The 24889-nt window shown below is 52.6% G+C and overlaps 2 protein-coding genes across 5 annotated transcripts in view; one reads left to right on the top strand and one right to left on the bottom strand.

The window, feature by feature from the left end:
• Positions 1 to 3362, top strand: part of Sox13 (SRY-box 13) — a 44457-nt gene extending 41095 nt beyond the window's left edge. For both annotated transcript variants that reach the window (XM_028764667.1, XM_028764666.1), the window contains exons 12-14: positions 49 to 192; positions 994 to 1210; positions 1724 to 3362. In XM_028764667.1, coding sequence (XP_028620500.1) covers positions 49 to 192; positions 994 to 1210; positions 1724 to 1997 — 635 coding nt within the window. In that variant the 3' untranslated portion in view covers positions 1998 to 3362. The remainder of the gene's footprint in view (positions 1 to 48; positions 193 to 993; positions 1211 to 1723) is intronic.
• A 2083-nt stretch (positions 3363 to 5445) lies between these two features.
• Etnk2 (ethanolamine kinase 2) lies at positions 5446 to 22158 on the bottom strand. Of its 3 annotated transcripts, none has more exons than XM_028764721.1 (8): positions 21713 to 22158; positions 19899 to 20158; positions 16813 to 16935; positions 12287 to 12429; positions 10943 to 11026; positions 8515 to 8660; positions 7069 to 7142; positions 5446 to 6417 (listed from the first exon to the last, which is right to left on the bottom strand). In XM_028764721.1, the coding sequence occupies exons 1-8, from the start codon at positions 21965 to 21967 to the stop codon at positions 6345 to 6347; spliced, it is 1158 nt and encodes a 385-aa protein (XP_028620554.1). In that variant the 5' UTR covers positions 21968 to 22158; the 3' UTR covers positions 5446 to 6344. The 3 variants fall into 3 exon arrangements, with proteins under 3 accessions (XP_028620554.1, XP_028620555.1, XP_028620556.1); XM_028764722.1 differs by lacking the exon at positions 21713 to 22158 and adding an exon at positions 20309 to 20658 and having other exon boundaries at positions 6156 to 6417; XM_028764723.1 differs by lacking the exon at positions 5446 to 6417 and having other exon boundaries at positions 7078 to 7242; positions 21713 to 22087.
• Positions 22159 to 24889: the final 2731 nt, after the last annotated feature.

The following is a 24889-nucleotide window of genomic DNA, read 5'->3' as shown; positions in this document are numbered from 1 at the left end:
CAGCCCCAGAGCTGTTGCCTGCCTGACTCCTACCTACCTGTCTTTCAGGCTCCCGTCATTTCTCCGAGTCTCGGAACAGCAGCCACATCAAGAGACCCATGAATGCCTTCATGGTGTGGGCCAAGGACGAGCGGAGGAAAATTCTTCAAGCCTTCCCAGACATGCATAACTCCAGCATCAGCAAGATCCTTGGTAAGGGCCAGGGTGTGGGTCCTCTGCAGCTCAGGGGGTTGAGTCTAGGGGACACACTTCAGTAGGACTGCTACACAGGAGCCATCTGGGTATATTTGGGGCTTGTGTGCCTTTTTGAACCCTGGTAGAATCTTACAGGGTGTAGCACTTGAGATGTTCTGGGTAGCAGGGCTCTTCTGGTTGTCCCTCTGCTTGGGACTTTGTATGTTCCTTACCACTCCCAAACACTCAGTGCCTCTTATAGCCTGTATTATGGCAGTAAATGGGAAACTGGTATTTTGGACCATCAGTACAAAGAGTTTTGTGTGTCTGAGTCTGAGGAGGCAGGGCCATCAAGGCTGAGTAAGGGTGGTATTTTCATGGCTGATTCCCCTCCAGTAACCGTGCAAGATTCTTGTCTGGAACACCAGGGTTCTGTTTTGGCTTTGCCATGTCGGCAATGCAGCCTAGGGTCTGGCACATGTTAGGCAGATGCTCTACCACTGAGCTACACCTCAGGTTGACACCGGATACTTAGTGGCCTGGAGTGGTTGCTCTTTCTTGAATGCCCTTGGGACAGAGACTTCTCAGGGGTGGCTGAGCTGTTTGACATGAGAGTGGTGCAGACTGCCTGTCATTTCCAGCCTCATCCGTTCCCTGACCAGGATCCAGAGAGCATCCACACTTGGCCAGGCCCTTGATGAGAGCTTATGCTTGAATCCCAATTGAGAACCAAGGTCCAATCAGGGCTTCTAGATGGGGGATATGCACTGGGGGGATCCTGAGTGTCTGGCCCTTAGTTCTTGCCTGGTATTGGATCAGGTTCTCGCTGGAAGTCCATGACCAACCAGGAGAAGCAGCCGTACTATGAGGAGCAGGCCCGTCTGAGCCGGCAGCACCTGGAGAAATACCCCGACTACAAGTACAAGCCAAGGCCCAAGCGTACCTGCGTTGTGGAGGGCCGGCGGCTGCGTGTGGGCGAGTACAAGGCCCTAATGAGGACACGGCGCCAGGGTGCTCGCCAAAGCTACACCATCCCGTGAGCAGGCCCTCCCTGGTGGCCAGAGGCAGCTTGTGGCTGCCATGAGGGACTGGGTTTGTGTGTGGCTGGTCTTTGTGTGACTGCCGGCAAGGATCTGGGTGCAGATTTGTGTGTCGCCTGCCTGTGTGTGACTCCTGATGACTGTGTGTGAGGCTGTGGTGATGGGGGGTTGGGCATGAGACTTAGACTAACTGTGGGGTACCTGCTGCCGGACAAACGCAGGGCAAACTCAGAACACCACAGGTATTCATCCCGTTGGAAGGTTCCTTATTTGACCATGACAGAGTGGAGCTCTGTAGACAATGACACAAGAATGAAGTAATATTGACGTGCCACCGTCCAACATACCCTCGGCTCTGAGTTTTCCAGCTATAGCTGACAGTGAATTTGGCCATCAGGAAGCACACACAGGGACCAGTGTATGCCGGTTACCCAGCCGGCAGGGAGGGCCGGGAAGGCAGGGAGGGCTCGTGGGTACATCTGTAATTGCGACTTTTCTCCGCCTCTCAGCCCGCAGGCTGGCCAGGCACAGGTGAACTCAGATATCCTGTTCCCTCGGGCAGCAGGCATGCCCCTGGCACGTCCACTGGTGGAGCACTATGACCCCCAGGGCCTGGACCCCAACATGCCTGTCATCATCAATACCTGCAGTCTCCGGGAGGAAGGGGAGGGCACAGATGACAGGCACTCGGTGGCCGATGGAGAGATGTACCGGTACAGCGAGGACGAGGACTCAGAGGGTGATGAGAAGAGTGACGAGGAGCTGGTGGTACTCACAGACTGATCCCCAGCTAGCTGGGCCCGACCTGTCAACTGCTGGGGGAAAAGACCTTGTTCCCAACTGGACAGGCACAGCCAGCCTTCCTGAACTATCTTGGTACTTGGACTTGGGTGTGCCCAGGTGATGTGTGAAACTGCACTTGTAGATACATTCCCAGAGTGGGGGTCCTCCTCTCCATCACAGCTCCGGGCACATCCGAGGAGCTAATGGCCTGACTGGGTGGGATTCACGTGGCTGTGGTGAACTAAGCTGGCTGAGGGTTTTAGCCCCTGGGGCTAATGACCAGGGACCACTGGATGTACACCCTCCTATATGTCCACCTACTCGAGGGGATGGCAGGGATACACCTGTCCCCCCTAAGGTCACATGCTTTTTTTCCATTTTGTCTTGGCCCAGACCAACCATTATGGGACAACACCTGCCCTACAACCTCCCAGGTCACCCCTCTGTCACCTGGGTTACTTTGTACTCTGCAGTCTGGTTGTCCTGTCTTTGTCTTCCAAGTCCACGTGCCTCTGGCTACTGTTTGTCTGGGTGGCTCACGTCTTCATCTCACCACTTCCGGCAGAAGATACCTGCTGAGTCGTCACTGTGAGCCAGTCATGTTGATGGGCTCTGTGGTGTGTGTCTTGATGCTTCTCTGGGGGCTTCTTCTGTGTTCCTTTGTCCCCAAATTGCTACCTCTTTGTCAGTCTGGTGTCTCAGGTTCTGTGTATTTTCTCCCCATGTACATTTTTCTCTCTCCATCTGTCCCTGCTCCCACCACACCCACTATATTCTCTGGGTGTTTGTAGGGCCCAGCCTGCCCCTGGGACTGCCAGTTTCCTGACCCTATGACCCCTTTCCTCCCTTCTGACTTTGCCAGTCAGTTCCCACGGAGCCATTTTTAGCTCCCAGGACCATGAGAGCCTGCCTAGGCCTCCAAGAGGCTCTGCCCTGTTTCCCAACCTATGTCCCAGGCATGGGAGCGTTTTTGTCAGTGATAGCCCTGCAGAGGGGACCCCATGACAGCTGGTCTCCATCCTTTCTTCATGAGCTTAGGCTGGGTTCTTTCGTCCCCCACCCTGTCCTGGGGAATGGGCTTCACTCCTGTCAAGCTTCCTGGTTGTGTCCCAAGAAAATCAAAGACCATTAGCACCTAGATTCAAAGATCTGGAGCTTCCCTGAGTCAGGGAAATGACCCCAAAACCCCACATGGCCAGGTGCCTGCCTCCCTCATCTCTGTTGACCCTGTTTCTCTCCAGACTGTTTCTTTTTATGACTGTAAACATAGATAGTGCTTTATTTTGTTACTAAGAAGATAATGATGAATAACTTAACCAGCATATTTGTTTTCTGATGGTGTAATAAAGACCGACCATTTCAGAATGTGCCCTTTCTCTTCTGGGCGGCTGGCGCCAGCCAGTCACTGCTGCCCCCTGGTGGCTGCACATGGGAGGGTCAGGCAAAGTGTCTGAAAGAAATGGCTTTGGCAAGAGGAAGATCTAGGACAGGCCTGCTGAGGGAGGCACTGTAGCAGCCTGGAGGAACAGGAACAGTGGCTCAGCTATCCCTCTTCTGGCTTCACTGACCCACCTAAAAGGAAGAGACTTAAAACGTCTTCATGAATCTTACCCTCCCTTTGGGAGAGGGAGCCACTTGAATCCAGTGGAAGCCATGGACAAGAGGGTTCACACACACACACTCAGGAACTCCTTTGTGGGCTGCCTGCCATACTTATTAAGGGAGCAGGGTCTCTAGTGCTGTTCTTCAAAACTCCCCGACCTTACACTTTGAATGGAGATCTCAAAGGCATAGTTGTGACAGAATTGTCTCTGGAGACAGGGCTGGAGGAAAGGACAGACCTCAAGATGAATGGGGTTCTAGAAGACAGGACTTGGTTAAATTCATACCATCAGCGTGGTATGGAGGAGACAGCTGAGCAGGAACTCTCATCAAAGCAATGGTTCAGATTAACAAAGAGGACGTCCATCCGTCCATCCTCTGAGGGGGCAATGGGGCAGTGTATGTTCCTCCTCGCAGGCCTTGGGTCCCAGCTGTGTTGCTCCAGTCCAAACTCCTTCTTTAGGAAAAGCTGCCTCATCTGGAGAGGCCCAGAATCAGCCTTTGAGCATGAGGGATCTAATAGGTGTACCCTTAGAGGAATGGCCAAAGGGGCCAGGGTCCCCCAGTCCACCAAGCGAGGCAAGAGGGAAAAGACTGTTTCTGGTAAAGATAGATGCTCTGTGTATTGTAAACCTGAGGTAATAGTCTCAACTTTCACTATTTTGGCTACAGACAGACAGACAGACACACACACCCTTCAGCAAAGATGTTGGGAAGTAGAGGGAACTTAAGAACTATGGGGCCGACTTGACACCTCAGAAGTTTTCTTAATTTTATATGCTGGTGAGACAGTAGATAAAGTTGGATAAAGACCACACACGCCAAGAACCAGGGCTGGTTGATGAGGGAGTGTCCTGACTCCTAGCTCTGTCCTTCAGAGCTCTAGCTGTTTCCCCTGTCCATTCCTGAGGGAGGGACCAACAAGAAGAGACCTGCCCAGGGTTCTGGAAACTTCTTTTTGGCCTCTGCCTGGCCCTGTTAAGTGGCCACTAGGGGGAGCTGCTTTGCTCAAAGACCCTAACTTCACTCCAAATTTCCATCTCAGACAAAATTAGATCCCATAATCTTGGGACTCCTCCCAGTTCCTCCTTTGGACCTATGGCTGGTCCTCACTACCAAAGGTGTTCCGGTTAGCTTTGGCCACAGGGCCTCATCTAGCTGCTGTGCCGTCACCACCCCAAGACCTCTGGCCAACTGGAACCTCAATCCTTCCCGTGAGAAGCAGGGCAGGGCAGATAGGCAGAAGGAGGGACAGTATGTTCTGGTCTCTATCTGGACAGCTAGCCACAAGCTCGCCTAGCCCCTGCCCGCACAGGGTCAGCCCCAGAAAGGTGGCCTTGGCCTGGAGCACCTGCCTAGAGCATCAGGAGTGAAGTGGGACTCAGGCTTGGTGATGAAGCACAGGGCCCTCTGTTACCCTAGCCACTCCCCACGCATTATAGCACTTGTCTGCAAGGTGGTGATACAAAGGGCCTAGGAGGCTGCACAAGAAGCCAGCTATGCAGAGGCTCACTCTGCCCTTGGTTCCAGGATGGCTGAAGAGAGTAAGGTGGGCATCTCTATATAGTTTATGGCCACCTGTGTCTACAGGTGACCTGCGGACCCCTCCTTCCCAACTCTGGCACCATTTGTATGCCTGGGCACATCTTTTCCCCCAGGTCGTCCATTAGTATCCGTGACCTTGAAGGCCCCAACAAGGATGGCACGGAGCTGTACAGGCTGCTGTGCCTTAACTCAAGCAGGAGTAAACCCCAAAGGCAGGGCAGAAGGGAGGCTGAGCCTGGCCCAGCTCCTCCCTATACATACATACCGATCAGACTCCAAACCACTGTCCTCCAAGACCGCATTCCAGAAACAAAACATTTTAATGCAGAAAACCATGATAATCTACAAATGAATCACAGTAGGGACCTATACCAGACCCCCTTAGGAACTGTAAGGACTGGGAGGTGGGTATTGAGCTGGCAACACCTTCAGTATCTGGCCATGCCCAGGCAACTGCTGGCCTCCAGGTGCCTAGGCCCTGCCTTCTTGCCGTCCACCATTCATTCCCCAACGGGAAGTGTTATGTTCAGAATAGAAGGGAGAGAGGTGGAGGAGGATGCTGGCTCTGGTACCTGCCACCTGACCCAAGGCCATGCCTACTCCAGGTCTGCCATCCCTCTCCTCTGCAGGGACCTAGCAGGAGCACGGGCAGCAGCACACGGAAGGAACCTGGGGCAGGGGTGACTGGATGGCATCTGGGTGGAGAAGTTGGCAGCCTCAGATGCGGCAGCTGCTAGAGAAGCTGTCATGAGCAGCTGGGACCTCTTTCCCGCGATGACGAGCGGAGTTGGCTTCCTGCTAGCTTGGAGCACCTCTCACCTGGGACATACATGGCTCAACTGGAGGCTGGGGCACCAGAGGTAGAAAGGAGCCCTTCCCCTCCCCTACTCGGAAGGGTCAAGGACAAACTGAGACAGCCCAAGCTCTAGCAGGCCTAGGCTGGCAATGGTGTGCTCTCACAGAGGGGCAGTCCAGGCCCCAACTATCTGCAGGCACTTCCTCTCCGGTGAAGGGGGTTCCCCCACTTCCAATGCTGGGACTCATTAGCCCCTCCAAACAGGAAAATGAGGTCTTCCTTGGCATCCACTAGGGTCCTTCTCCATGGATGCCCACCTTGCCCCAGGCTGCCAACTCCAAGGCAGAAGGGTATCCTGGGGAGCAGTTCTGGCAGCAAGAGGACATGGAGAAACAGGAGGCTGGTCACTTTGGCAGCTCCAAGGCCAATACCTGAGGCTTCACCTTAAAGTACTGGTTGAATCGGATCACCGCATACCTGCCAGGGAAAGGCGAGGAAGTGGGTGAGCGGGGCGCTCGACAGCCTCCTGAGGACCACCTCCAAGCTCAAACCTATCCAGGTCTGGGCAAGTCAACTCTTTTTTGTTTGTAGACAGGGTTTCTCTGTGCAGTCCTGGCTGTCTTTGAACTCACTATGTAGACTAGGCTGGCCTCAAACTCAGAGTTGGTTCTCAGGCTCTGCCTAGGCTGGCATCAGTAGTGTGGGCCCTGATGCTGGGGAGGACAGTTCTGAGCAGTGGTTCTCAGTATTCCTAATGCTGTGACCCTTTAATACAGTTGCTCATGTTGTGGTGACCCCTCCCCCCAACCATAAAATTATTTTCCTCGGTACTCCATAATTAACTGTAATTTTGCTGCTGTTATGAATCGCAATGTAAATATTTTTGGAGACAGGTTTGCCAAAAGAGTCACAGCCCACAGGTTGAGAACTGCCGGTAGAGGCTTAGTGGAGGATGGGAACGCCTTCACTAGGTTTAGTGGGGGGTCTCCAGGAAGCCCCTGCTGGGGACGGGTCAGCTGCACACTGGAAGGACTCTGATGTTCTGTTCTGACTAGCTTTGGTATGCGGTGATCACGGCTCTCCCTTCTCGCTGCCCACACCCATCTTCCCACAGCTCCCCGTACACACCTGAGGAAGTCAAAGCTGATTGTGGAGTACTGATTCTGTATGAGTGCCCAGAGCGCCCAGAAGAAGTGGGATGCCTGCAAACAGGCCAGAGAGGGTCAGCCCCACAAGGCCACACCTGCCATAGCCCTCAGCAAGACAGACACAACTACTGGCCAGTGTGGGAAGAAGTGGAGGCTAGACCGCTGGGCAGAACTTAGGGACTTATTGCCTACTAGTAAAAGGCAAGCAGAGCCAGTTCTACCCAGATCCTAGCATCCAGGTCAGCAGAAGGTGGAGTCCCCCAGCCTGCCTCCCTCCACCTCAGGTTCCAAGAGCCAGAAAGCTATGATTCCCAGTTACCTCAAAGTTACAACATTATCCCCCTCCCAGGCATCGGGGCATACCCCTAGGTCTTCTCCCATTCCACCTCAAGTTTTGGCCACACAGTTGCTACGAAGGGTTCCCTCTACTTCCCTTTCCATGGCTTAGAAGGGGCATAGGTGAGCCAGCTAGAAATGGGGTTATTTTTGCTTAAAAGTTGAGATTTGGTCTCATGGTGCGACAAGGGAGGAAGAGGGATGGATTTGGGCTAGTGTGAACCAGGACAGTCAATCGATCACAGAAATGACGGATTTTCTAAGCTCTGATGACTGGTGAAACCCGGAGCAGCTGGCTTGTCTCCCTGTGTGTTGGTAGTCCCCTAGGCACACACTGGTGGACCCCTGGCGTGAACCATTTTCCTTGGAGAAGTGGCATTCCCACTTGAATTCTGTAATGCAGTGCTGGTGGGAGGAGCCTGGAGGCAAGGCTGCTGAGTTGTGAGTTAGGTAGTGGTTACAAGAAGGGTCTTACTGCAGCATGAAATCCTAAGGTTAGCTAGCAGAGAAAACTGTTCATCCAAACAGATTTGCTGAGTTAGGAAGGAACTACTCTAGAGAGTGAGTGCCCAGGCTGGCTGGCAGGGGCAGCAGGAACATTAAGGGGATACTCTGTGACGGCTGTTTACTGACCTTTTCTAGGGAGGGTATAGTCCTCAACTGGGGTAGCTAGTTTTACATCAACTTTACACAAGCTAGAGTCATGTTGGGAATCTAAATTCAGAAAATACTTTCACCAGATTGGCCTGTAGGCTAGTCTGTAGGGCATTTTCAAGACTGGTTTGGGAGAGCCTAGTCCACTGTGGGCAGTGCTACTCCCTAGGCTGGTAGTCCTGGATGGCATGAGAGAGCAGGCTAAACAAGCCCTGGGGAGCAAGCCAGTAAGCAGCACTCCTCTGAGCCTCTACATCAGTTCCTACTGCGGGGTTCCTACCTTGACTTCCCTGATGATAGACTTCAAGCTCTAAGGCAAAATAAAAGCTTTCCCACCCAAGCTGCTTTTGGTCATGGTGTATCATCCCAGCAATAGAAACCCTAAGAACTGACCCCAGGCTCTGGGTGGGAGGCTATGGCAGGTCCCAGTACTCACCAGAGCAAATTTGTTGACTTGTGCATAAAGCCGCTCCACCTCCCTGGGGGACGCAGCTGTCCCCTTCTGTGCCTCAAGATAATAACGCAGCCATTGCAGCTGGATCTCCCGAGCCGGATACTGGCTGTAATCAACGTCATTGACACCTAGGGAGCAGGTGGACAGAAGTTGCTAGAAAAGCGGCTGTCACGTTTGAGCCCACGGGGTCTCCTCTGTAGAGCTGTGGGCTGGCCTGAGGAAGAGCTGTGTGGGGATTACCTAGCTGGCAGAGGGGTCTCCTCTTCCCAGCTGGGCACCATTTGCCTAGGGCTGAGGAATTAGGCTGGCTGAGGGGTCAAGGGCCAGGTACTGCCCTGCATGTGGTGGGAATCCCAAGGCAGTGCCCCGTATGCCTGCCCTTCTGTAATGCGATGCGTCACAGGATGTCTCAAGCTTGGCACCACTTGACCTCAGCCGGCCCTTTCATCTCAGAGGCCTAATTCAGACAAGGAGCTGGACCTAGCTACCAGTGTTAAATGCCACTGCTTGCACTTGTGTTTCTCAGGGATGGCCCACCTCCATTGCTCCCCATGACTGAAAGCCCTTTGTACCCTTCCCTGTCCTAAGTGTCCTCAAGCTGCTTCCCTGGCTCTGTCCAGGGAGGCCAGGGACAAGAAAGAAGTAGTTGAAGGTGGGAGAGAGCCTGACCGCTGTCTCCAGGGTCTCTTCATTCCCTTCTATATCACTTCCCCTTGTTCTTTACACCCCACCCCCACCCACACCCCAGACACACAGTTCTTGAGTTCAAAGCCTGTGGGTAGTACATCCCCTTGCAGATGAGAAGGCCCAACGCACACAGCCAGTCGGAGGTGGGGCTGGGTTGGACCTGTGGCCTCCTACTGCCCGGAGTCTGCTTGCCAGCTCCTAAAGGATACAATCCACCCACTTTGGAGAAGCTCCAGCTGAACTTTGCTCGGGGCACCGGATAAGGACTCACGCCTCTGCAGTGGCCTCTCTGCAGTTGAGCACTGCCAGCCATATGCCCTTCAGGGCAGGCCTCCCCCTCAGCTCCTCACTGCTCAGCTGAGGCCCATCCCCCTCCCTCTGATTGCTCCAGAGAGCTGGGCACATGCCTGGTCCCCACAGGTTCTAAAAGAGATGTGATCGATCAACCTGGGATGGGTTGGATGGTTAGGGAGCAGCCAAAGGATGGCTTCACAGTTGAGCAAGGCACCTCAACATTCCTAAGCCCTAGAGGCCAGCCGTGTCACCCTGACAACCCCACATAACACCCTGCAGATGGCTCTCCAACTGTGTCCAAGATCATTGAGTTGACTCCATGGTTCTATCAAACTGTTTCTAACAAGTTCTCAAGCTGGAAAACATTGCCCTGTTACCCTTCTGTGGATGGATCTAGACTGCCATGTCTTTATGGTATGGTTATCAAGTCTGGGGGAGAGGGGAGAGACTTTTTTTTTCTCTCTGAGATAGGGTCTCTCTCTATAGTCCTAGCTGTTCTGGAACTTACTACTTAGATGAGGTTGTCTTCCAGCTCACAAAAGATCTGCCCGCCTCTCTCTGCCTCCTGAGTGCTGGGATTGAAGGTGTGCACCACCGCACCCAGCCTTGTGTGTGTGTGTTAGTGCATGGTGTGACATAGGTATGACACCATCCCCATTTTACAGCCACAGAGGCAGTGACCTCAATTCCACCACTAGTAACAACAAAACCAGGATTGAAACTTGAGAAGTTGAGTTGCAGAAACGCTTTTAACTAGCTCTGCCTAGATTATTCGCTTCAGGACACCATGAAAACAGCTATTTACAGCTTATGTGGTCACATATCCACATTCAGGGCCTTCCTGGGCCACTGTACAAGTTGTGCTTGGTATGAGAGAGGGTTGCCAAGTTGGTGGGGGCTCTGCCTGTCCTAAAGGAGTGGTTCTTTCTTTCTTTCTTTCTTTCTTTCTTTCTTTCTTTCTTTCTTTCTTTCCTTTTTTTTCTTTATACTGAATATTGAATTTAGAGCTCTGTACATGCCAGGCAAATGCTCTACCACTGAGATATATCCATAACTACCTTTAATTTTAAGATGGGATCTCACCAAGTTGCCCAGGTTGGCCTTGAACACACACTATAGCCTAGAAGGGATCCTCCTGCCTCAGCCTTCCAAGTAGCTGAGAGTACAGGACAGTGCTTCTGAGCCTGGGTCTTATATCCTAACTGACACATCAAGCTGAGTAGCCCCCTGGGAACCCCATTGTGAGTGCATTTCCCTCATTTGTACAAAACTGCCCCACAGGCTGGCAGAGGTCAGCTCTGGGCAGGGAGTTCCCTTCTGTGCGGTCCGTTGCTCTTTAAAAGCATGCTGTACCCAACTCTCATCAAATCTCCACAGAGCTGGCACCCCATCATAAGCAAGGCACTGAGGTCAGAGCAATCCCCCCTACCTGCAAACTCATTGAAATGGTTGCCAATGTCAAAAGCCTGGTAGTTGTACCCTGCGTATTCATAGTCGATGAAGCGCACATGGCCTGTGAGGAAGAGGAGAAACAATGAGAACTGGTCCCAGATCTGCAAATGGGGCATGGTTAGACTTCCAGACGTCCACAACGCACCCTCTGACCCTCCCTGATATCTGTGGCAACCTTTCAGGCTGCTCTCATCTGTCTACCTGCCCTCCCCATAGCTCTAGCTCCCCTTCAGCTCAGCTGGGTCCTCAGGTTCCCCATCTAAGGGAACCTGTCCACAGAGTAGCTAAGAATCAGAAGCAAAGCAAGTATCTCCGCCCATCATGTCTGTGGGTCCCACATCCATGGATTCAACTAACTACAGGCTAGAAATCTTCAAAATTGGATCCGAGGGACTGGGATTCATGCTCATCGGTAAAGAGTGCAGGCTACTCTTACAGAGGATCTGAAGTTTGATTCCCAACACCCACATTGGCTCACAACCAACAGTAACTACAGGTCCACGGGACACAGCATCCTCCTGTGTTATCTGTGGGCACCGCGTCAATGTGGCATGCAGGCATATATGCAGGCAAAATAATCATACACATAAAATACTAAGTTAAAAATTCACGTGTACTAAACATGTACAGCTTTTTGTCATTCCTAAAACAACATGCCTTAACACCTATTTAGCTCATATTTCTACTGTATTGGGCACAGAAAGTAGCCAGAAGGTACCAGAGGTTACTCAATGGAGGTCACATGCAAATACTGTACTATTTATTTATTTTCACTTGCTTTCGGGGGAGTGGGAAGGATTCTGGGTCTCACACACAGTGTGAGTACTTTCCTGCCTAGCTCCACTCTGCAAGTGTTTAGGAGACTTGGACACACGTGCATGTTGGCATACTTAGATGTCCCCAACCAATCTGCCTAGTACAATAAGGGACACCTTTATTTCTGGGGGTTGGGGGGCTGCATTCTCATCAACAGTGAAAGGCAGGCAATCTCGTCTCTCTTCTCTTTCCCACTCCCCCTGCCTCATCAAGGCCTGGAGAAGCCATGGTGTCCTCAGAAGGCCATAAGATCACCAGGACATATGGCTTGCATGTCCTGATGTTAAAGAGCTTCCCGTCTAAGATTTTGTGTTCTCTCTTAGAATGTGGTTTTCTAAGTGGGACTTTCCTGTTCTTTTCCTCTTCTTTCTCATAAATTAAGATCAACATAAGGCATACCCGTGTCCTCCATGAAAAACGAAAGTCAAAACCCATGTCTCCTGTAAGTCACCAGACCAACCAACTGCTCGTGTCTTCTGCATCTGAGGGGCGTGAGGGGCTGTACCTTTGTCACTATCATAGATGATATTCTTGCAGAGCAGATCATTGTGACAAAACACCACGGGGGAATCCAACTGGGACAGGTGTTCCTTCAGCCAAGCCAGCTCCTGTTCCAACACCTCTACCTTAGGGACATCTGCAGAAAGGCTGGACAGAGCGGGAAAAGGTTGTACGTTGGGGAGGGCTGACTCAAAAAGGCAGGCCTTAAACCAGCCAGACCATTTTTTTAACATGGAAATCTCAGACAAAAGGCCAGCCCAGCAGAGCCCCGATTTTGTCACACATAAGTGTGTCCTGTCCTTCTGGTTCCCATGGTTACATTGAGGCGCAGATTAAAACCTGGTCATAAAAGTAGCTGGCAGAAGATGAAAGTTACTGACTAAACGGCATCTCTGCTATGTAGTGAAATGGGCAGGGTGAGGAAGGGGGACCCAGGAGAAGATAGGAGAGGCAACAACAAATGTCAAGAGGCCATGAGGGCTCAGGAGGGAACAAGACTGGGGCCCATGGGATTAATGGTGAGAAGGGGAACAGAAATGGCCAAGGGTGCTGGGAAATCCCTAAGAGAGGCTGTGCTCCTGTAAGATGAGACTATTCAATAACAGAACTCCAGGATGGCCTGGAGAAATGGCAGAGGGGTGCCCTGGTGTGGCCCTCAGACCCCAGCAGCTGACAATGACATAGACTGTGGTCTAATCAGTCATCTCACAGACCTGAAAGAAGGTGAGCTATACACTGTCAGAGAAGCAACAGACACACACACACACACACACACACACACACCAACACACCCGGTGTGAGAGACCTGTTTTGGCATTTCCAACAACTAAATCCTGTCACCTTGTATTATGAGAGCTTCCTGTCCCTGGCTCCTACTAGACCAGCTTAAAGGCTACATCCATCCACCTCCATGTCACGCCAAAGTAGCATTGTCTGCCAAGCATGCTGGGGATTGATTTGTCATAGGTCAATCAATGCAGACATTGGGTGAGGACACACTGTATTCAGGGGCTCTGAACTTTGGCCTTTCGGACACACAGGTCTGTGTACACTGAAAAAGCCAAACAGCATAGTCTTTCAAAAGTCAGAACTATCTGTGGGAGAGGGGTGCTGGGCCTAGTGTCTACTCCTGCTTCTCTGCCTGGGACAGCAGGGGAAGACAATAGTGAGATGGGCCCTAATTCATCTCCCCACTGGACAGAACTAAGATGTCCCTGTGTCCCCTGTAGAAACGGGAAGCCAAAGCCAGAGAGGTCTTAGGTCTTTCATTTGGCACCACTGGGAAACGAAGGCTCCAGAAAGAAAAGCAGCAGCATCCCAGATGCTTCATAGCTTAGGCACACCCGGACCCAACACCTCAGCCTACCTGGGTTCCCAGCCTCCCATGGGTCCTCACCACAGGGTTGTGTACCCTGATCTGTCCCCTCTGTCTCTGAGAAGGCAGCCACAGAGGGGAAGGTCAAGCTCCATCCTCAGCTGTGCACGTAGCCCTCCCTGAACGGCTACTTTAAGACTCCCTTCTTACTCTTGAGGCTATCTCAAGATAAGGGCTGAGGAGACTTCCTTTGGTTTGCCCAGGTCTCAGTCTGAAAACCAGGCTGCGACATCCGGATGCCTGTTCCCAGTCTCTGGCCTCAGCCTGACCCTATCCTGGCCACACCAAGGCCACTGTGATATTTGCTATGAGAACAATACAGGCCTGTCTCCAGGGGCCCCTTTGACTGCACAGTGTCCCTCCCTGAACATGTGGACCCCTTCCAGCTTTGCTGCCTAAATAGCACCAAACTCCTCCACCTTTGATGGCAGTAGGGTGGCCATCACTGCCACCCAGAAACGGCAGAAGGGATGAGGGGCTGGGGTCGCTGGAAGGCCTGGGACTCCTTCCTGTCTGAGGAGGGACTGTTGTTTGCTTGGCCATCTCCAACCAGTTCCCACTGGAGGAGCAAAAGTTTGTTCTCCCCTAAGGGACCAATTCTCTGCTGCTTAAGTCTCCTGGCTTTCTGCCTTTGCCCTCTCTATTGGCTCATCCATCAGTATCCCTCCTCCCCCATTGTGTCCCTAAGGAAGTCACCAGCCTCCACTGACCACCCAGGGCCAAACAATCACTATTGCCACCAATAATTTTCTGCACTCTCGGACATAGTCTATCCTCCATTCACACCCACCTGTTAAGCTGTCCCAAGTGATGTTGCCCCTATGTGTTCCATGCTTGAGGGGACCACCTACATGCAGTCCTGGGTTCAATGAGAGCCCTCCCCAACCTAGACTGGCAAAGTGCATTCAGAGAGCACTCTAGGGAGGATCTGGTTCTCCTAGCTTGGGTTTCATGGTCCTAGAGCCTGGCCCCAGCTTATCTCCCTCCCTCAAATGCACAAGCAGCTCCGTCACCACAGGCATCCTTATGCCTGAAAGCTCCCTTCCTAAACCATAGTTCTGGTTCAGATCCCTTCATAATAGTGGGCACGGGGCACTCACTTGTAATCCTAGCATTTGGGAGACCAGGGCGGTAGGATCAAGAGTTTAAGACAGGTTAGCCTGGGCTACATGAGTTTGAGGCCAGTGTGGGCTACATATTGAGATTCTGTCTCAAACAAACAAAAACCAAACACACCTTTCCTGGTTTCCTGATGCTTGTTCCCTTAGCCTGGCTCCTTAGCCTGGTACCCACACCCCCTTCCCCTGAGCTCCTGTTTCCCCCTTGAACAGCCTCCTGAACATCTGTTCTAGCCACATCCACCTACTTGGCAGCCTCAGGGAGACCTGTCTTCTGAGCCGGAGCAGCCCCTTTCATCTTGCCCTGCCGCCTCTGCCAAGATGACTTTTGCTGCCCCTTCCTTTCCCAGCTTATGCATTACGCACCGAGTACAGGCATGCTCTGTTTACACAGCCGGCTTCTAAACTCCTCATGGGAAGGGCCTTTGGAAGGAGGAGAAAATCACCTCCAATTTTCTACCATTTTAATCCCAGTCAATCAGTGTTTGTGAAATGAAGGACCGAATAAGTCGGAGCCTGACTAATGAATGAATGTATGATTCCTGGAGGCCAAGATGCTCCCTCTAGTTTTCATAGCTGTTCAGCACTGACCTGCTGGGGGACATGCAAAGCACTACAAAGGGTCACGGGGTAATCTCTTAGACAGGCTCAAAGAAGTTAAATCTTGATTTCCCAGAAGTCAAAGGCATGTCAAGAATGAAGGAAGTTGGCCAGCTCTTCATGAAGGACCTCTCTTCCTGACAAATTAGTCACCAAAGCTTCACAGGGACAGCAGGCAAGGGAAGCTGGAGTCCAAGCATGTGCGAGTACTGGGCCCACACCTAGTGACCAGCAAGTCCCATCTCCATCAGTCAATAATGGTGCTGGCTGAAGGGACATGCTATCCTCTAGTCTTCAGAGACATGGAAGTCCTTGTCCCAGGATGTGTTGTCAGACACAGAGCAGGCTAGTGCCATGCTGGGCACTCAGAGAACAATCATTGACCGTATAAAGTCATGGGTGTGTGCAAGAGACGCATCATGGGGTCAGAGTTAATGAAGCCTGTCTCAGAGGAGGGAATGAGACTCCTTTCTCTTAGACCTCCCTCTTAGCACTCCACTCCTGTGACACTTCAGGAGAAGTGGCGTCCAAATTAACAGTATATTTCAAGAACTTCTAGGAGAGGAATTTGAGTGTCCAGCACAAAGAAGTGGCAACCATTTGAAGTGAAGACACGTGTCACCCTGCACACTGTATGTATAATTATCCGTCAATCAAGGGCACTCAAATACATTAAGAGCTTTAATCCCAGCTCTTGGGAGACAGAGGCAGGCAGATCTCTGTGAGTTCAATGGCAACTTGTTCTACATAGTGAGTTCGAGGCCAGAGAGGGCCACACTGTCTCAAAAGGTGGGAGGGGAAGGGGGAGGGAGGTAGGGGAGTTTGGGAGACCCTGTTGGAAACCACTGTCCCTGGAAAGAGCACTTCCAGAAGCAGTGGGTATGATTAGGGATAAAATAGGGGACATGGTTCACAAAGCTACACAGGCACAAGAGGAGTCCAGGCAATCAGGAGATCGTGACATCTCAGGGGCTTGCTGTTTTCTCTTATGACCCCACTGAGCACAGGACCTCAGGTTCCCAGAGGCTCCACCCTTTCATGGTTCCAAAGACAGAAGACTGCTTGGCTCACGAAGAGTTAAGTCCTGATGTGGGGACCAAAAGTCTCACACTGACAGCCTGACCGGGGAGCAGAGCCTTCTCTAGCAACACTAGTCTCTTCTAAGGAAAAAAAAGGGGGAGAGGGCTATCCTAATCCTGCCTGACACAGAAAAGTCAAAGAGAAATAGGTGCCAGTATGCAAAACTGCTGATCCCTGATGCTGAGATGCAGCCAATGGCCTCCCTCTGCCAGCACAGTGGTGCAGGATAGAAGGCGCTCAGGAGAAACCCCTCCTCACTGGCCACTGCATCCCTGAACCTCCTCTAAGAGTGGGCGGGAGCCAAGAGGAGGCAGGGCGGAGACAGTGGCAGCCTTGAGCCCTCTCAGATCTCTATACCTGGGATTGATCTCATCCTTGACCAGCGTGAAATAACGGTGCATCTTATGCCAGAGTGTGGGCTTAGGCAGGCTGCCATTGGCGTGGATGGTGTGAATCTTTGCCATTTCTAAGGCGATTAACCTACAACAGAAATGGGAGGAATAGACCGTGTCAGTACTGGGCTTGTCCTCCTGCTCAGCCCCTCTTGATCAGAAAAGGTCTGAAAGGTTCTCCTAGGCACTAGCCAGAAGGCCACATGTGGGGTCATTACAGGTCCCAAGAGCTCTTGATCTCCCAAAGATGCTTTCCGCAGAAGGCGGGAAAATGCAGTAAGACCTTTAGCCATTGCTGCTTTTCTAGTCCCAGATCTGGGCCAGAGAAAGACAGAGGACCATTTGCCCCAGGCCTGTAGCTTGGCTCTTCTCAGCCTTCCCATAGCAGCCCCTGAGAACACAGGGGTAACCAGGCACAAAGGCAGGAGCCTTCCTCCCCCACTCCTGGACTTTGCCCCCCTCTCCTAGGAGAGGTGGCAGCAGATCCCGTTCTATGGAGAACTCAGTGGGTGTTGATGCTAGGGAAAGAGGAAATATTAGCTTTTTATCAGTCTGGCCAAGGTAGGGAGGCTGGCCCAGGGCAACCCCTTCTGACACCACTGGGAGTTGATGCTGGTGGGAGGACACCAAGGACGCAAAACAAGCCAGTCTTCTATTTTCCTGTTCTCCCACAAACATTTTCCAAGGTCCTGGGGGAGACTGAGTGGTTGTCCTGGAGGGGTGGGTAGTGGGGAGGTCTGCTGGAGTGAGCAGGGATGAGGAGAGGGCTGGCTATTTCGGAGGGAAGAACCTTGATAAGAACCTAGCGCCAAGGCCAATGCCGAGGTCAGGCGGAGGGAGGGTGGGGTCCCAGCTGGGCTCTGCCCGCCCTCCCTTCTGTAGTCCAGCCCTAACTGCCTGCTAAACCTCCGACATGCAAGCTTCTCAGCTTTCCTTGGCCTCTGCCTGTTGCTGGAATAATAATCCCGGGGAAGGACAACAAAGGCGCTGCTTGTTTGAAACTTTGTTACAGAGCTGTCCTGAGGACACTCCTCCCCTTGCCAGGTCTGGGAAGGGACCACTATCAGGATAGTGGCAAGTTCAGGCTCCTCCCCCAAGCCTCCCACTTCCTCGAGGGTGGAGGGCTGTAGGTGGCTGAGAAGGTGCACGGAGGTCAGAGGTCCTGGGGGAGGTGAGAGCCCACTAAAGGTCTGGGAAAAGCAGACACAGACCTGAGACCCCGCCCTAGTCTTCCTTCCCGTCGAAGGTTCTGAACTGAGCTGCTCCTTGAATGACAATGTCGAAGGTTCTGAACTGAGCTGCTCCTTGAATGACAATAGAGCTGTTGTGTGAAGAGCAACCGAAGCAACTTCAGTACTCAGCGTTTTCAAGCTGCAGAGCCTCAGCAGACCAGGCTGGGGTGGGCTCAAGGGATATGGGGGTTGGATGGGGGTGGGGGGCGTTCCTGCAGATACCCTGTCACCATGACAGGATGGGAAAAGCTCCATCCTGGGAAAGTCACCAAGGAAAGGCCTACCTCCCACACTCACCCCAATTTCTGGCTCTCCCCCAGACACCAACTTCTTATTATGGCACATACGTCCCCCATCAATTTTCCTGACAGTGGTAATTGTTTCCAGAGAGAGGGTGAGCGATGGCCTGAGGTTCAATGAAGCGGAGAGAGCCTTAGGAGTGGTGGGCACCTGCCAATATTTGAGCTTATTTACAAAAGACTAAGGGAGGAGCCATGGGGGGGGGAAAGCAGGGCAGGGTCCCCTGTACTCTGCTCTGACTTTACTTCTACAGACTGGGTGTACTCAGATCGAACTCCAGTGACTCCTGCGTAGGTGGGAACACCCTTCACCCTCTCTACTTGACACACAGCTGTAATAGAGAACTCAAATACACTGTCCTGGGGCCCCCACAGTCTCGCAGGCAGCACTGAAGGCTGGAGGACCAGCCATGTACTCAAAGAGAGCAAAATGGCCTTACTTGGGTTGACTGGTGGGCAAGTGAGGAGCACAGAAGAGGCTAGGCCTACCCTTAGGTGGGCATTACTGCCCTCAGTATGGAAGAAAAGTCTCCTTCCTCTTAGGTGGGACACAGCACATGCTAAGCAAAGCCCCTAGGCAGACCCTGCACTGCTAACCCCAGCATCAAGAGTAAACTTCAGGCCTCACCGAGATAGTCTGGTGGCCTTTATCCACATGGTTCATGACTCTGGGGGGAAGAAGAGGATACTGCCTGAGCCTTGGCCTCCCTCAGTCCGAGCAGAGAGGGTGATATACTCTCTGCTCTACAGTAGCATCCACAGAACTTTAAGGTTAAACACAGTTCCTGGGTCCTACATATCCGGGATTTACTGGGACTAGGACCTAGTCCTTGTGGGCCTTCTGCATGAAGGCCTCAGCACTCCTCCAAACCTGTGTGTTTTATTGTCAGGGAACCCAAAGGGCCCTCAGCTATGGGGGACTATCCCAGACTGCTAAAGTTGAGTTAGTTCATCCTGCACAGGCTTGTTGGTCTTCACACTTTTCTGTCTTTGCAAAAGATGCGAGGGAAGCTGGTCAAGGTGGCACACACCTGTGATCTCAACATCTGGGAGGCAGAGGCAGGTGGGTCTCTTAGAATTTAAAGCCAGCCTGGTCTACATAACACATTCCAGGACGGACATCTCTACATTGGAAGACTCTGGCTCCAATAAGAAGAAAATAAATAAAAAAGAAAGACAGGCAGGGTAGAAATCCTGTGTGCTTTCGGAATTTGGCTCAGACTTTATTCCTGGGCTTCTGAACGTTTCCAGACACACAGGGTGGACAAAGGTTTAAGAAACGGGCTGGGGTGGGGGAACAACCTGGTCTCTGCTATGTTCCCCTGGGACTCATCCTTCCAGTGGACACCACTGGAAGGCCCTGGAATGGAGCAGCCTCTGAGTAGAGCATATTAACAAGCATTGTCAATGCCATGGTGGGTCTTATGACTCTTCTTCATTGTGCACTGAAGAAGCCAGCCAAGATCATCAAAACCACAGCCTCAGAGAGAATGGTGTATCATGCCCTGTGCCTTCCTCACCTGAAGAGCTGGGGCTCTCGGATATGCTCCGGTCCCAGGGCCACACCCTGCATGTACTCGTAGCACAGCCCGTTCTGAAATGTACAGTAGAGTTTGGGAGCGCAGCCGTGTGCTCGCAGCAGTTGGAAGTTTCTGACCTCATTCTCCCGGTCCACCAGCAACTCGGTCCGCTCCCCGTACACCCGGACCAGCACACAGTCCCGCATGTCCTCCTCCACGTAGCAGGCCAGTAGCTTGTTGGTGATTCCGTCTTTGAAGCGCTAGCATGGGGGGAGAGGGCAGCCATGGGTAGGAGGGTGCAGGATGATCCTCCGCTCTCTTCCCAGGGTTCAGTCAAAGAAGAATGTGTTCATTTGAATGCTGAACACAACCCAGCACCCGCTAGCACTACCCCCCACCCCAGCACTAACCTCTGCCTTGGAGTAAAGAAAAGTCAAGGTGGTGGGTGGTGGGGAGCAGCCACATTGAGCCCAGGCACACCCACTCAGCCTAGCTGGGCCTCCGGGGCATGGAATTTGGCAGAGTGGGCATCTCCACACTAGGCAGTGGGTAGAGGCGCTCCCTTCCTTTCTCCATCCTGGCCCTGAAGGAACCCACTGCAGGGGAGAATGTAGCCAGGAAGGGCTGCAAGTTGCTCAGACAGACACCCTAACCGGCTGCCTCTCACCAAGGCAGGCCAGGGCTCTCAGAGCTGTATCTCCTGCTCCATCCAGTGGCAGAGAGACAAGGAGGGTACTGAAGTTGGCACACATCCCAGGGCTTTGGTGGCCAAAGGTCCTTGAATCTCTGAATTCCACCCCAGGAGACACAGGAGACAACGGGAGTAGGAACACAGACTCTGGGCAGGGTGATAAGGAGGGAGGAACCATGAACTAAAGTTTTTTTGGGGCACCATGGGGCAGAGCTGGATGGGACTGCAGAAGCCTCCTGAACTCATTCTGGGTGAGAAGACAGGCCTAGTTGGAGTCCAGATTAACATCTGCTATGCAGTGCTGAGCTTAATCTCAAATCGGCTTCATTGCCTTGCTCCTGACCAGGTCTTCTGAAAATGCTACCATACTCAGCCCAGATTCTCCTCAGAGCTGCCCCTTGCCTACTCCGAAGGCCTGTGACATGAAGCCCCAAGCCCTCCTCAGGCTGCCCAGGGTGTAGGGCTGGGTAGGTTTTAAGAGAATACAAGACAGCTAGGGAGTAAGCTAGGGGCCGCAGTGGGCAGTCCTGCCCACAGGTGTGTGCGTGGGAGAAAGTATTAAACTGAGGAGGGAAGAAAATGAGGTGAGGGCGAGGGGGGCGTTGCTCAGAGCTAGTCTGAAGCCATGTGAAGGTCTCAGTGCTTAGCTGCAATTGGGAATTCCACAGGAAATGCTCAGATCCCCAAGGCTTAGATCTCACATTAGGGTGAAGGAACAGCATGGGTGCAGGAGGAGGTTTCCTTAAAAGTTCGTGCCTCCTCGGGTTTCAGAGTGGCTGGGTAGCACTTCTGAGCAACTAGGGGACAAGCACGCAGTGACAGGGGGTGGGGCTGCACGCGCAGTATGCTGACACTGGGCAGGTGGACCTCCGAGCGGCATGCTTGGGAACCTCAAGAGCAGGGGAATGGGGAGGGTCCAGGGAAGCGTGAGCCCAGCTTTGCATAGGGATCAAAGAGAAATGGAGAGCTAAACACATATACAAACCACAGTCCAAAACCTCTCCTGCGCAACAGCCGCATAACCCTGGAGCCCGCACTTGGAAGGATGCACTGACGGGCGTCCACGCAGCCCCTCTGCAGCCCAGGCAGCGCCCCATCCCCGGCCTCGCGCCCACTCGGCTACCTTGGTCCGAACTTGTTCTGGCTTCCAGTGCGGCCGCAGCTCCCGGATGAGGCGCAGGGCACCGGGGAGGATGTCGTCCTGGTCCACCGCGACGCCGAAGCACGGGACAGTGGCTCTCGGGGGACCTGGAGGCTCCCAGCAGCCGGCGCTGGCCACCGCCTTCTCCTCCATGCTCCATGAGCACTGCGGGCAAGGCTCCTGCCTCCGCAGGTAAAAGGGCGAGCACGGCACTGGAGCTGAAGGGGGCACAGCCATTCCCAGCAGCCCCACCCCCTCGGAGCCGCCGCGCCCGCGTTAGCCCCTACGGGGGGGCCCTGAGAGGGAGTGGGAGTGGTCGAGGAGGGGCCAGGGGAAGTCCATGACTCATGAGCGAGCTGCCTGTTCCGATCTCTAGCGCGCAGCCGGGCGACACAGCTGGCCGGGGATCGCCAAGGTCCGCCGCGACAGTGACATCATGGGTCGCAGTAACGCCCCTTGTTCGCCCTGCCCCCGCCTCCGGGCCAGTGCAACGCGCCATCTCCTGCTGCTGGGTCCGTGGCTACCTGGAGCTCTGGATGGGAGTGATGCCCCGCCTTAATGACGCAAAGGGCGGAGTCTCCCAGGCCCCGCCCCAGATCCCTATCCGTGCATCCTTGTGCTGGTTGACCAGTTTCTCATTGGAGTCCACAGCTCTTTGCCAGCTCTTCCTGTGGAGATCTGATGCTCCTATAGTGTGGGCTTTGGCTTGGCATTAATATCTGGACTCTTGGGAAAGGTTGGGCTGCATTTCTAATGCCTTCCAGGCTTCATTCAGCCTCTCTCTCTCTCTCTCTCTCTCTCTCTCTCTCTCTCTCTCTCTCTCTCACACACACACACACACACACACATTCAATGGAGACCCGTATGGTGATGGTGCGGGATGAGTGTCCCATAGGCAGACTGGACTCTGAGTGAACATTCCCAGGTACTTTTTGAGTACACGAGCACATTGTAAGCCAAGACTTTGAGCAAGACTGAGTTTGGCTCACTAAATAAACCTTAAGTCTTCCTCCCTGTCCTGTAAGGCTGACTGGGCACAGATAGTGGTTGCACAGGTACCTGGAGCCCAGTGCTTTGTTGAGCAAAGAAGTACTCAGAGGCTGTGGTACCACCTAGGGGCCTAAGTGCATGTAGAGTGACACAGACCCTAGGTGAAGGGATAAGTCCCCTTACAGACTTACAGTGCAGAAAAGACACATGGAAAGAGGCCAGGCCAACCTTTGGAAAGTCCCTCCCCTAGCCATATAGTCCCCTGGTCACCTCCAGAGCAGGACCAGTTAGCTGCCAGCTCCCCAGCATAGAGAAACCAGGGCTTGCCTTGGGGACCTCCTTTCTTACCACCTCACACTGCCCAACTTGAAAAATGCCTACAAAAAGGTTGTGTTCCTGTGTCCCCAACTTGTCCCTCTGACCTATTCAGGTACCTCTCCACCAGAAGGCCTTTTGGTCTACTCAGCACTCAGGTCTTCTGATACAGTTTCTATGCTGGTGCCTCTTACAGGGGCCACTAGCCCCATGTGACTACTCAGCCCTTGAAATGTGGCCAATGTGACATTTTGTGTAACTTTAATCTTCATAAGCATGCAAACAACCATACGCAGCCACTGTATTGGACATTGTAGCGGATGATAGGCGAAGGACCACCTACTTGAGGTCATGACGTCCCAGGATGCCAGAACTGGAAAGGACATTGCCTCCAGCTCTTTCTTTTGCAATAGGCAAAGTAAAACTTGCAGCACAAGGGAACAACATCAGTGGGAGTCCAGGCTTATTTCTCAGCTCTGTGCCAGCACCCTGCAAGCAGCTCCTGCTATACAAATATCACCTCAGAGAAGCCCTGGGTCCTTAACCTTAGGAGAGTGAAATCCTACGGATACTAAGGGCTTGGTTGGTACACTCAGTACCTTGCTTTTTGTGGGGGGAAACAAAAGAGGGATGAGGAACTACAAGGAGATTCTGCTTTCTTGTCCCCTAAAATATACACTCTTCGTGGGCAGCCTGAGGGGTGAGTTGGAAAAGAGCCCTCCACCAGCCCAATGTGGGTGGTGCCATCCCTGGGCTGGTGGTCCTGGGTTCTATAAGGAAGCAGACTGTGCAAAGCTTGTGGAACTTAGGTCTGGAGATGGAAGACAGCCCAAATGTGCACCTGACCCAAAGCAAGGTGTTTGGAGCTCTGTCCCTGTGCCTGCAGCACTCACATGGGATTGAGGTAAGAGCTCCGCCCCCCAGGGGCTGAGTCATCTGGGCTGGATAGCTTTTCAGGATTCTTCCCCGCTTGATTCTTCACCGAGTGATCTTGGGCAAATTAACCTTTCTGTCTCTATGAGTTTTTCACGTGTGAGGTAGGAGTGTTGGATGTCTGACATTCCATGTTCTTACACAGTGACGACTTAGATTGCCTCTGTACATGGTCACATGGAGCAGAGGCACACAGAATGCGCAGAGGTTTTCCAGGGAATTTCATATAGGGTGGGATTGCTCAGCAGCACAGAGCCTGGGGGATGAAACACCATGACCAAAGCAACTTGAGGAGGAAAGGGTCTATTTGACTTACACTTCTACATCACAGTTCATCATCAAATTTAGTCAAGACAGAGACAGACAGAGAGAAAGAGACACAGAGAGACACACAGGGAGAGACATATAGAGAAAGAGACAGAGAGATGGACAGAGAGATGGTGAGAGATGGAGGCAGGATGCAGAGGCATGGGGGTGCTGCTTACTGACTTGCTCTTTTTGGCTTGTACAGCCTGCTTTCTTATAGAACCAAGGACCACCAGCCCAGGGACATCACCACCCACAATGGGCTGGACCCTCACCCACCAATCACTAATTCAGGAAATGGTCTCTGTATAGGCTTGTCTACAGCCCCATCTTCTGAAGGCATTTTCTTAATTGAGGTACCCTCCTCTCAGATGACTTTAGTTTGTGTCAAGTTGACATTAAGTTAGCCAGCATAATTACCTGCACTCTACTGCCATATCCCTAAGGATTTTTCTCCAATGGCCTGGAGGGACATGGGGCCTATCTCTTTGTAAACTCCCCAGCCAAAGTTGTATGAAAAATTTCTGTGTGAATCTGGTTGACAGTAGACAGAAACCATTAACCTTATACATAAAAACATTTGTGTGTGTGTGTGTGTGTGTGTCACATTCTCTC

Source organism: Grammomys surdaster, unplaced genomic scaffold (assembly GCF_004785775.1).
Source record: "Grammomys surdaster isolate TR1022 unplaced genomic scaffold, NIH_TR_1.0 145, whole genome shotgun sequence".
Classification (NCBI taxonomy): domain Eukaryota; kingdom Metazoa; phylum Chordata; class Mammalia; order Rodentia; family Muridae; genus Grammomys; species Grammomys surdaster.
This window is presented reverse-complemented; position numbering and strand designations above follow the sequence as displayed.

Bases quoted from the DNA above. Each gene is read 5' to 3' on its own strand.
- Etnk2 (XM_028764723.1), bottom strand. From the start codon at position 21,967: ATGGCTGTGCCCCCTTCAGCTCCAGTGCCGTGCTCGCCCTTTTACCTG. The intron at 20,159-21,712 runs GTAGCCGAGTGG...CCCCCATGCTAG, and splicing joins CAGAACAAGTTCGGACCAAG to CGCTTCAAAGACGGAATCAC. The intron at 11,027-12,286 runs GTACAGCCCCTC...TCTTCCTCACAG, and splicing joins CATCTATGATAGTGACAAAG to GCCATGTGCGCTTCATCGAC.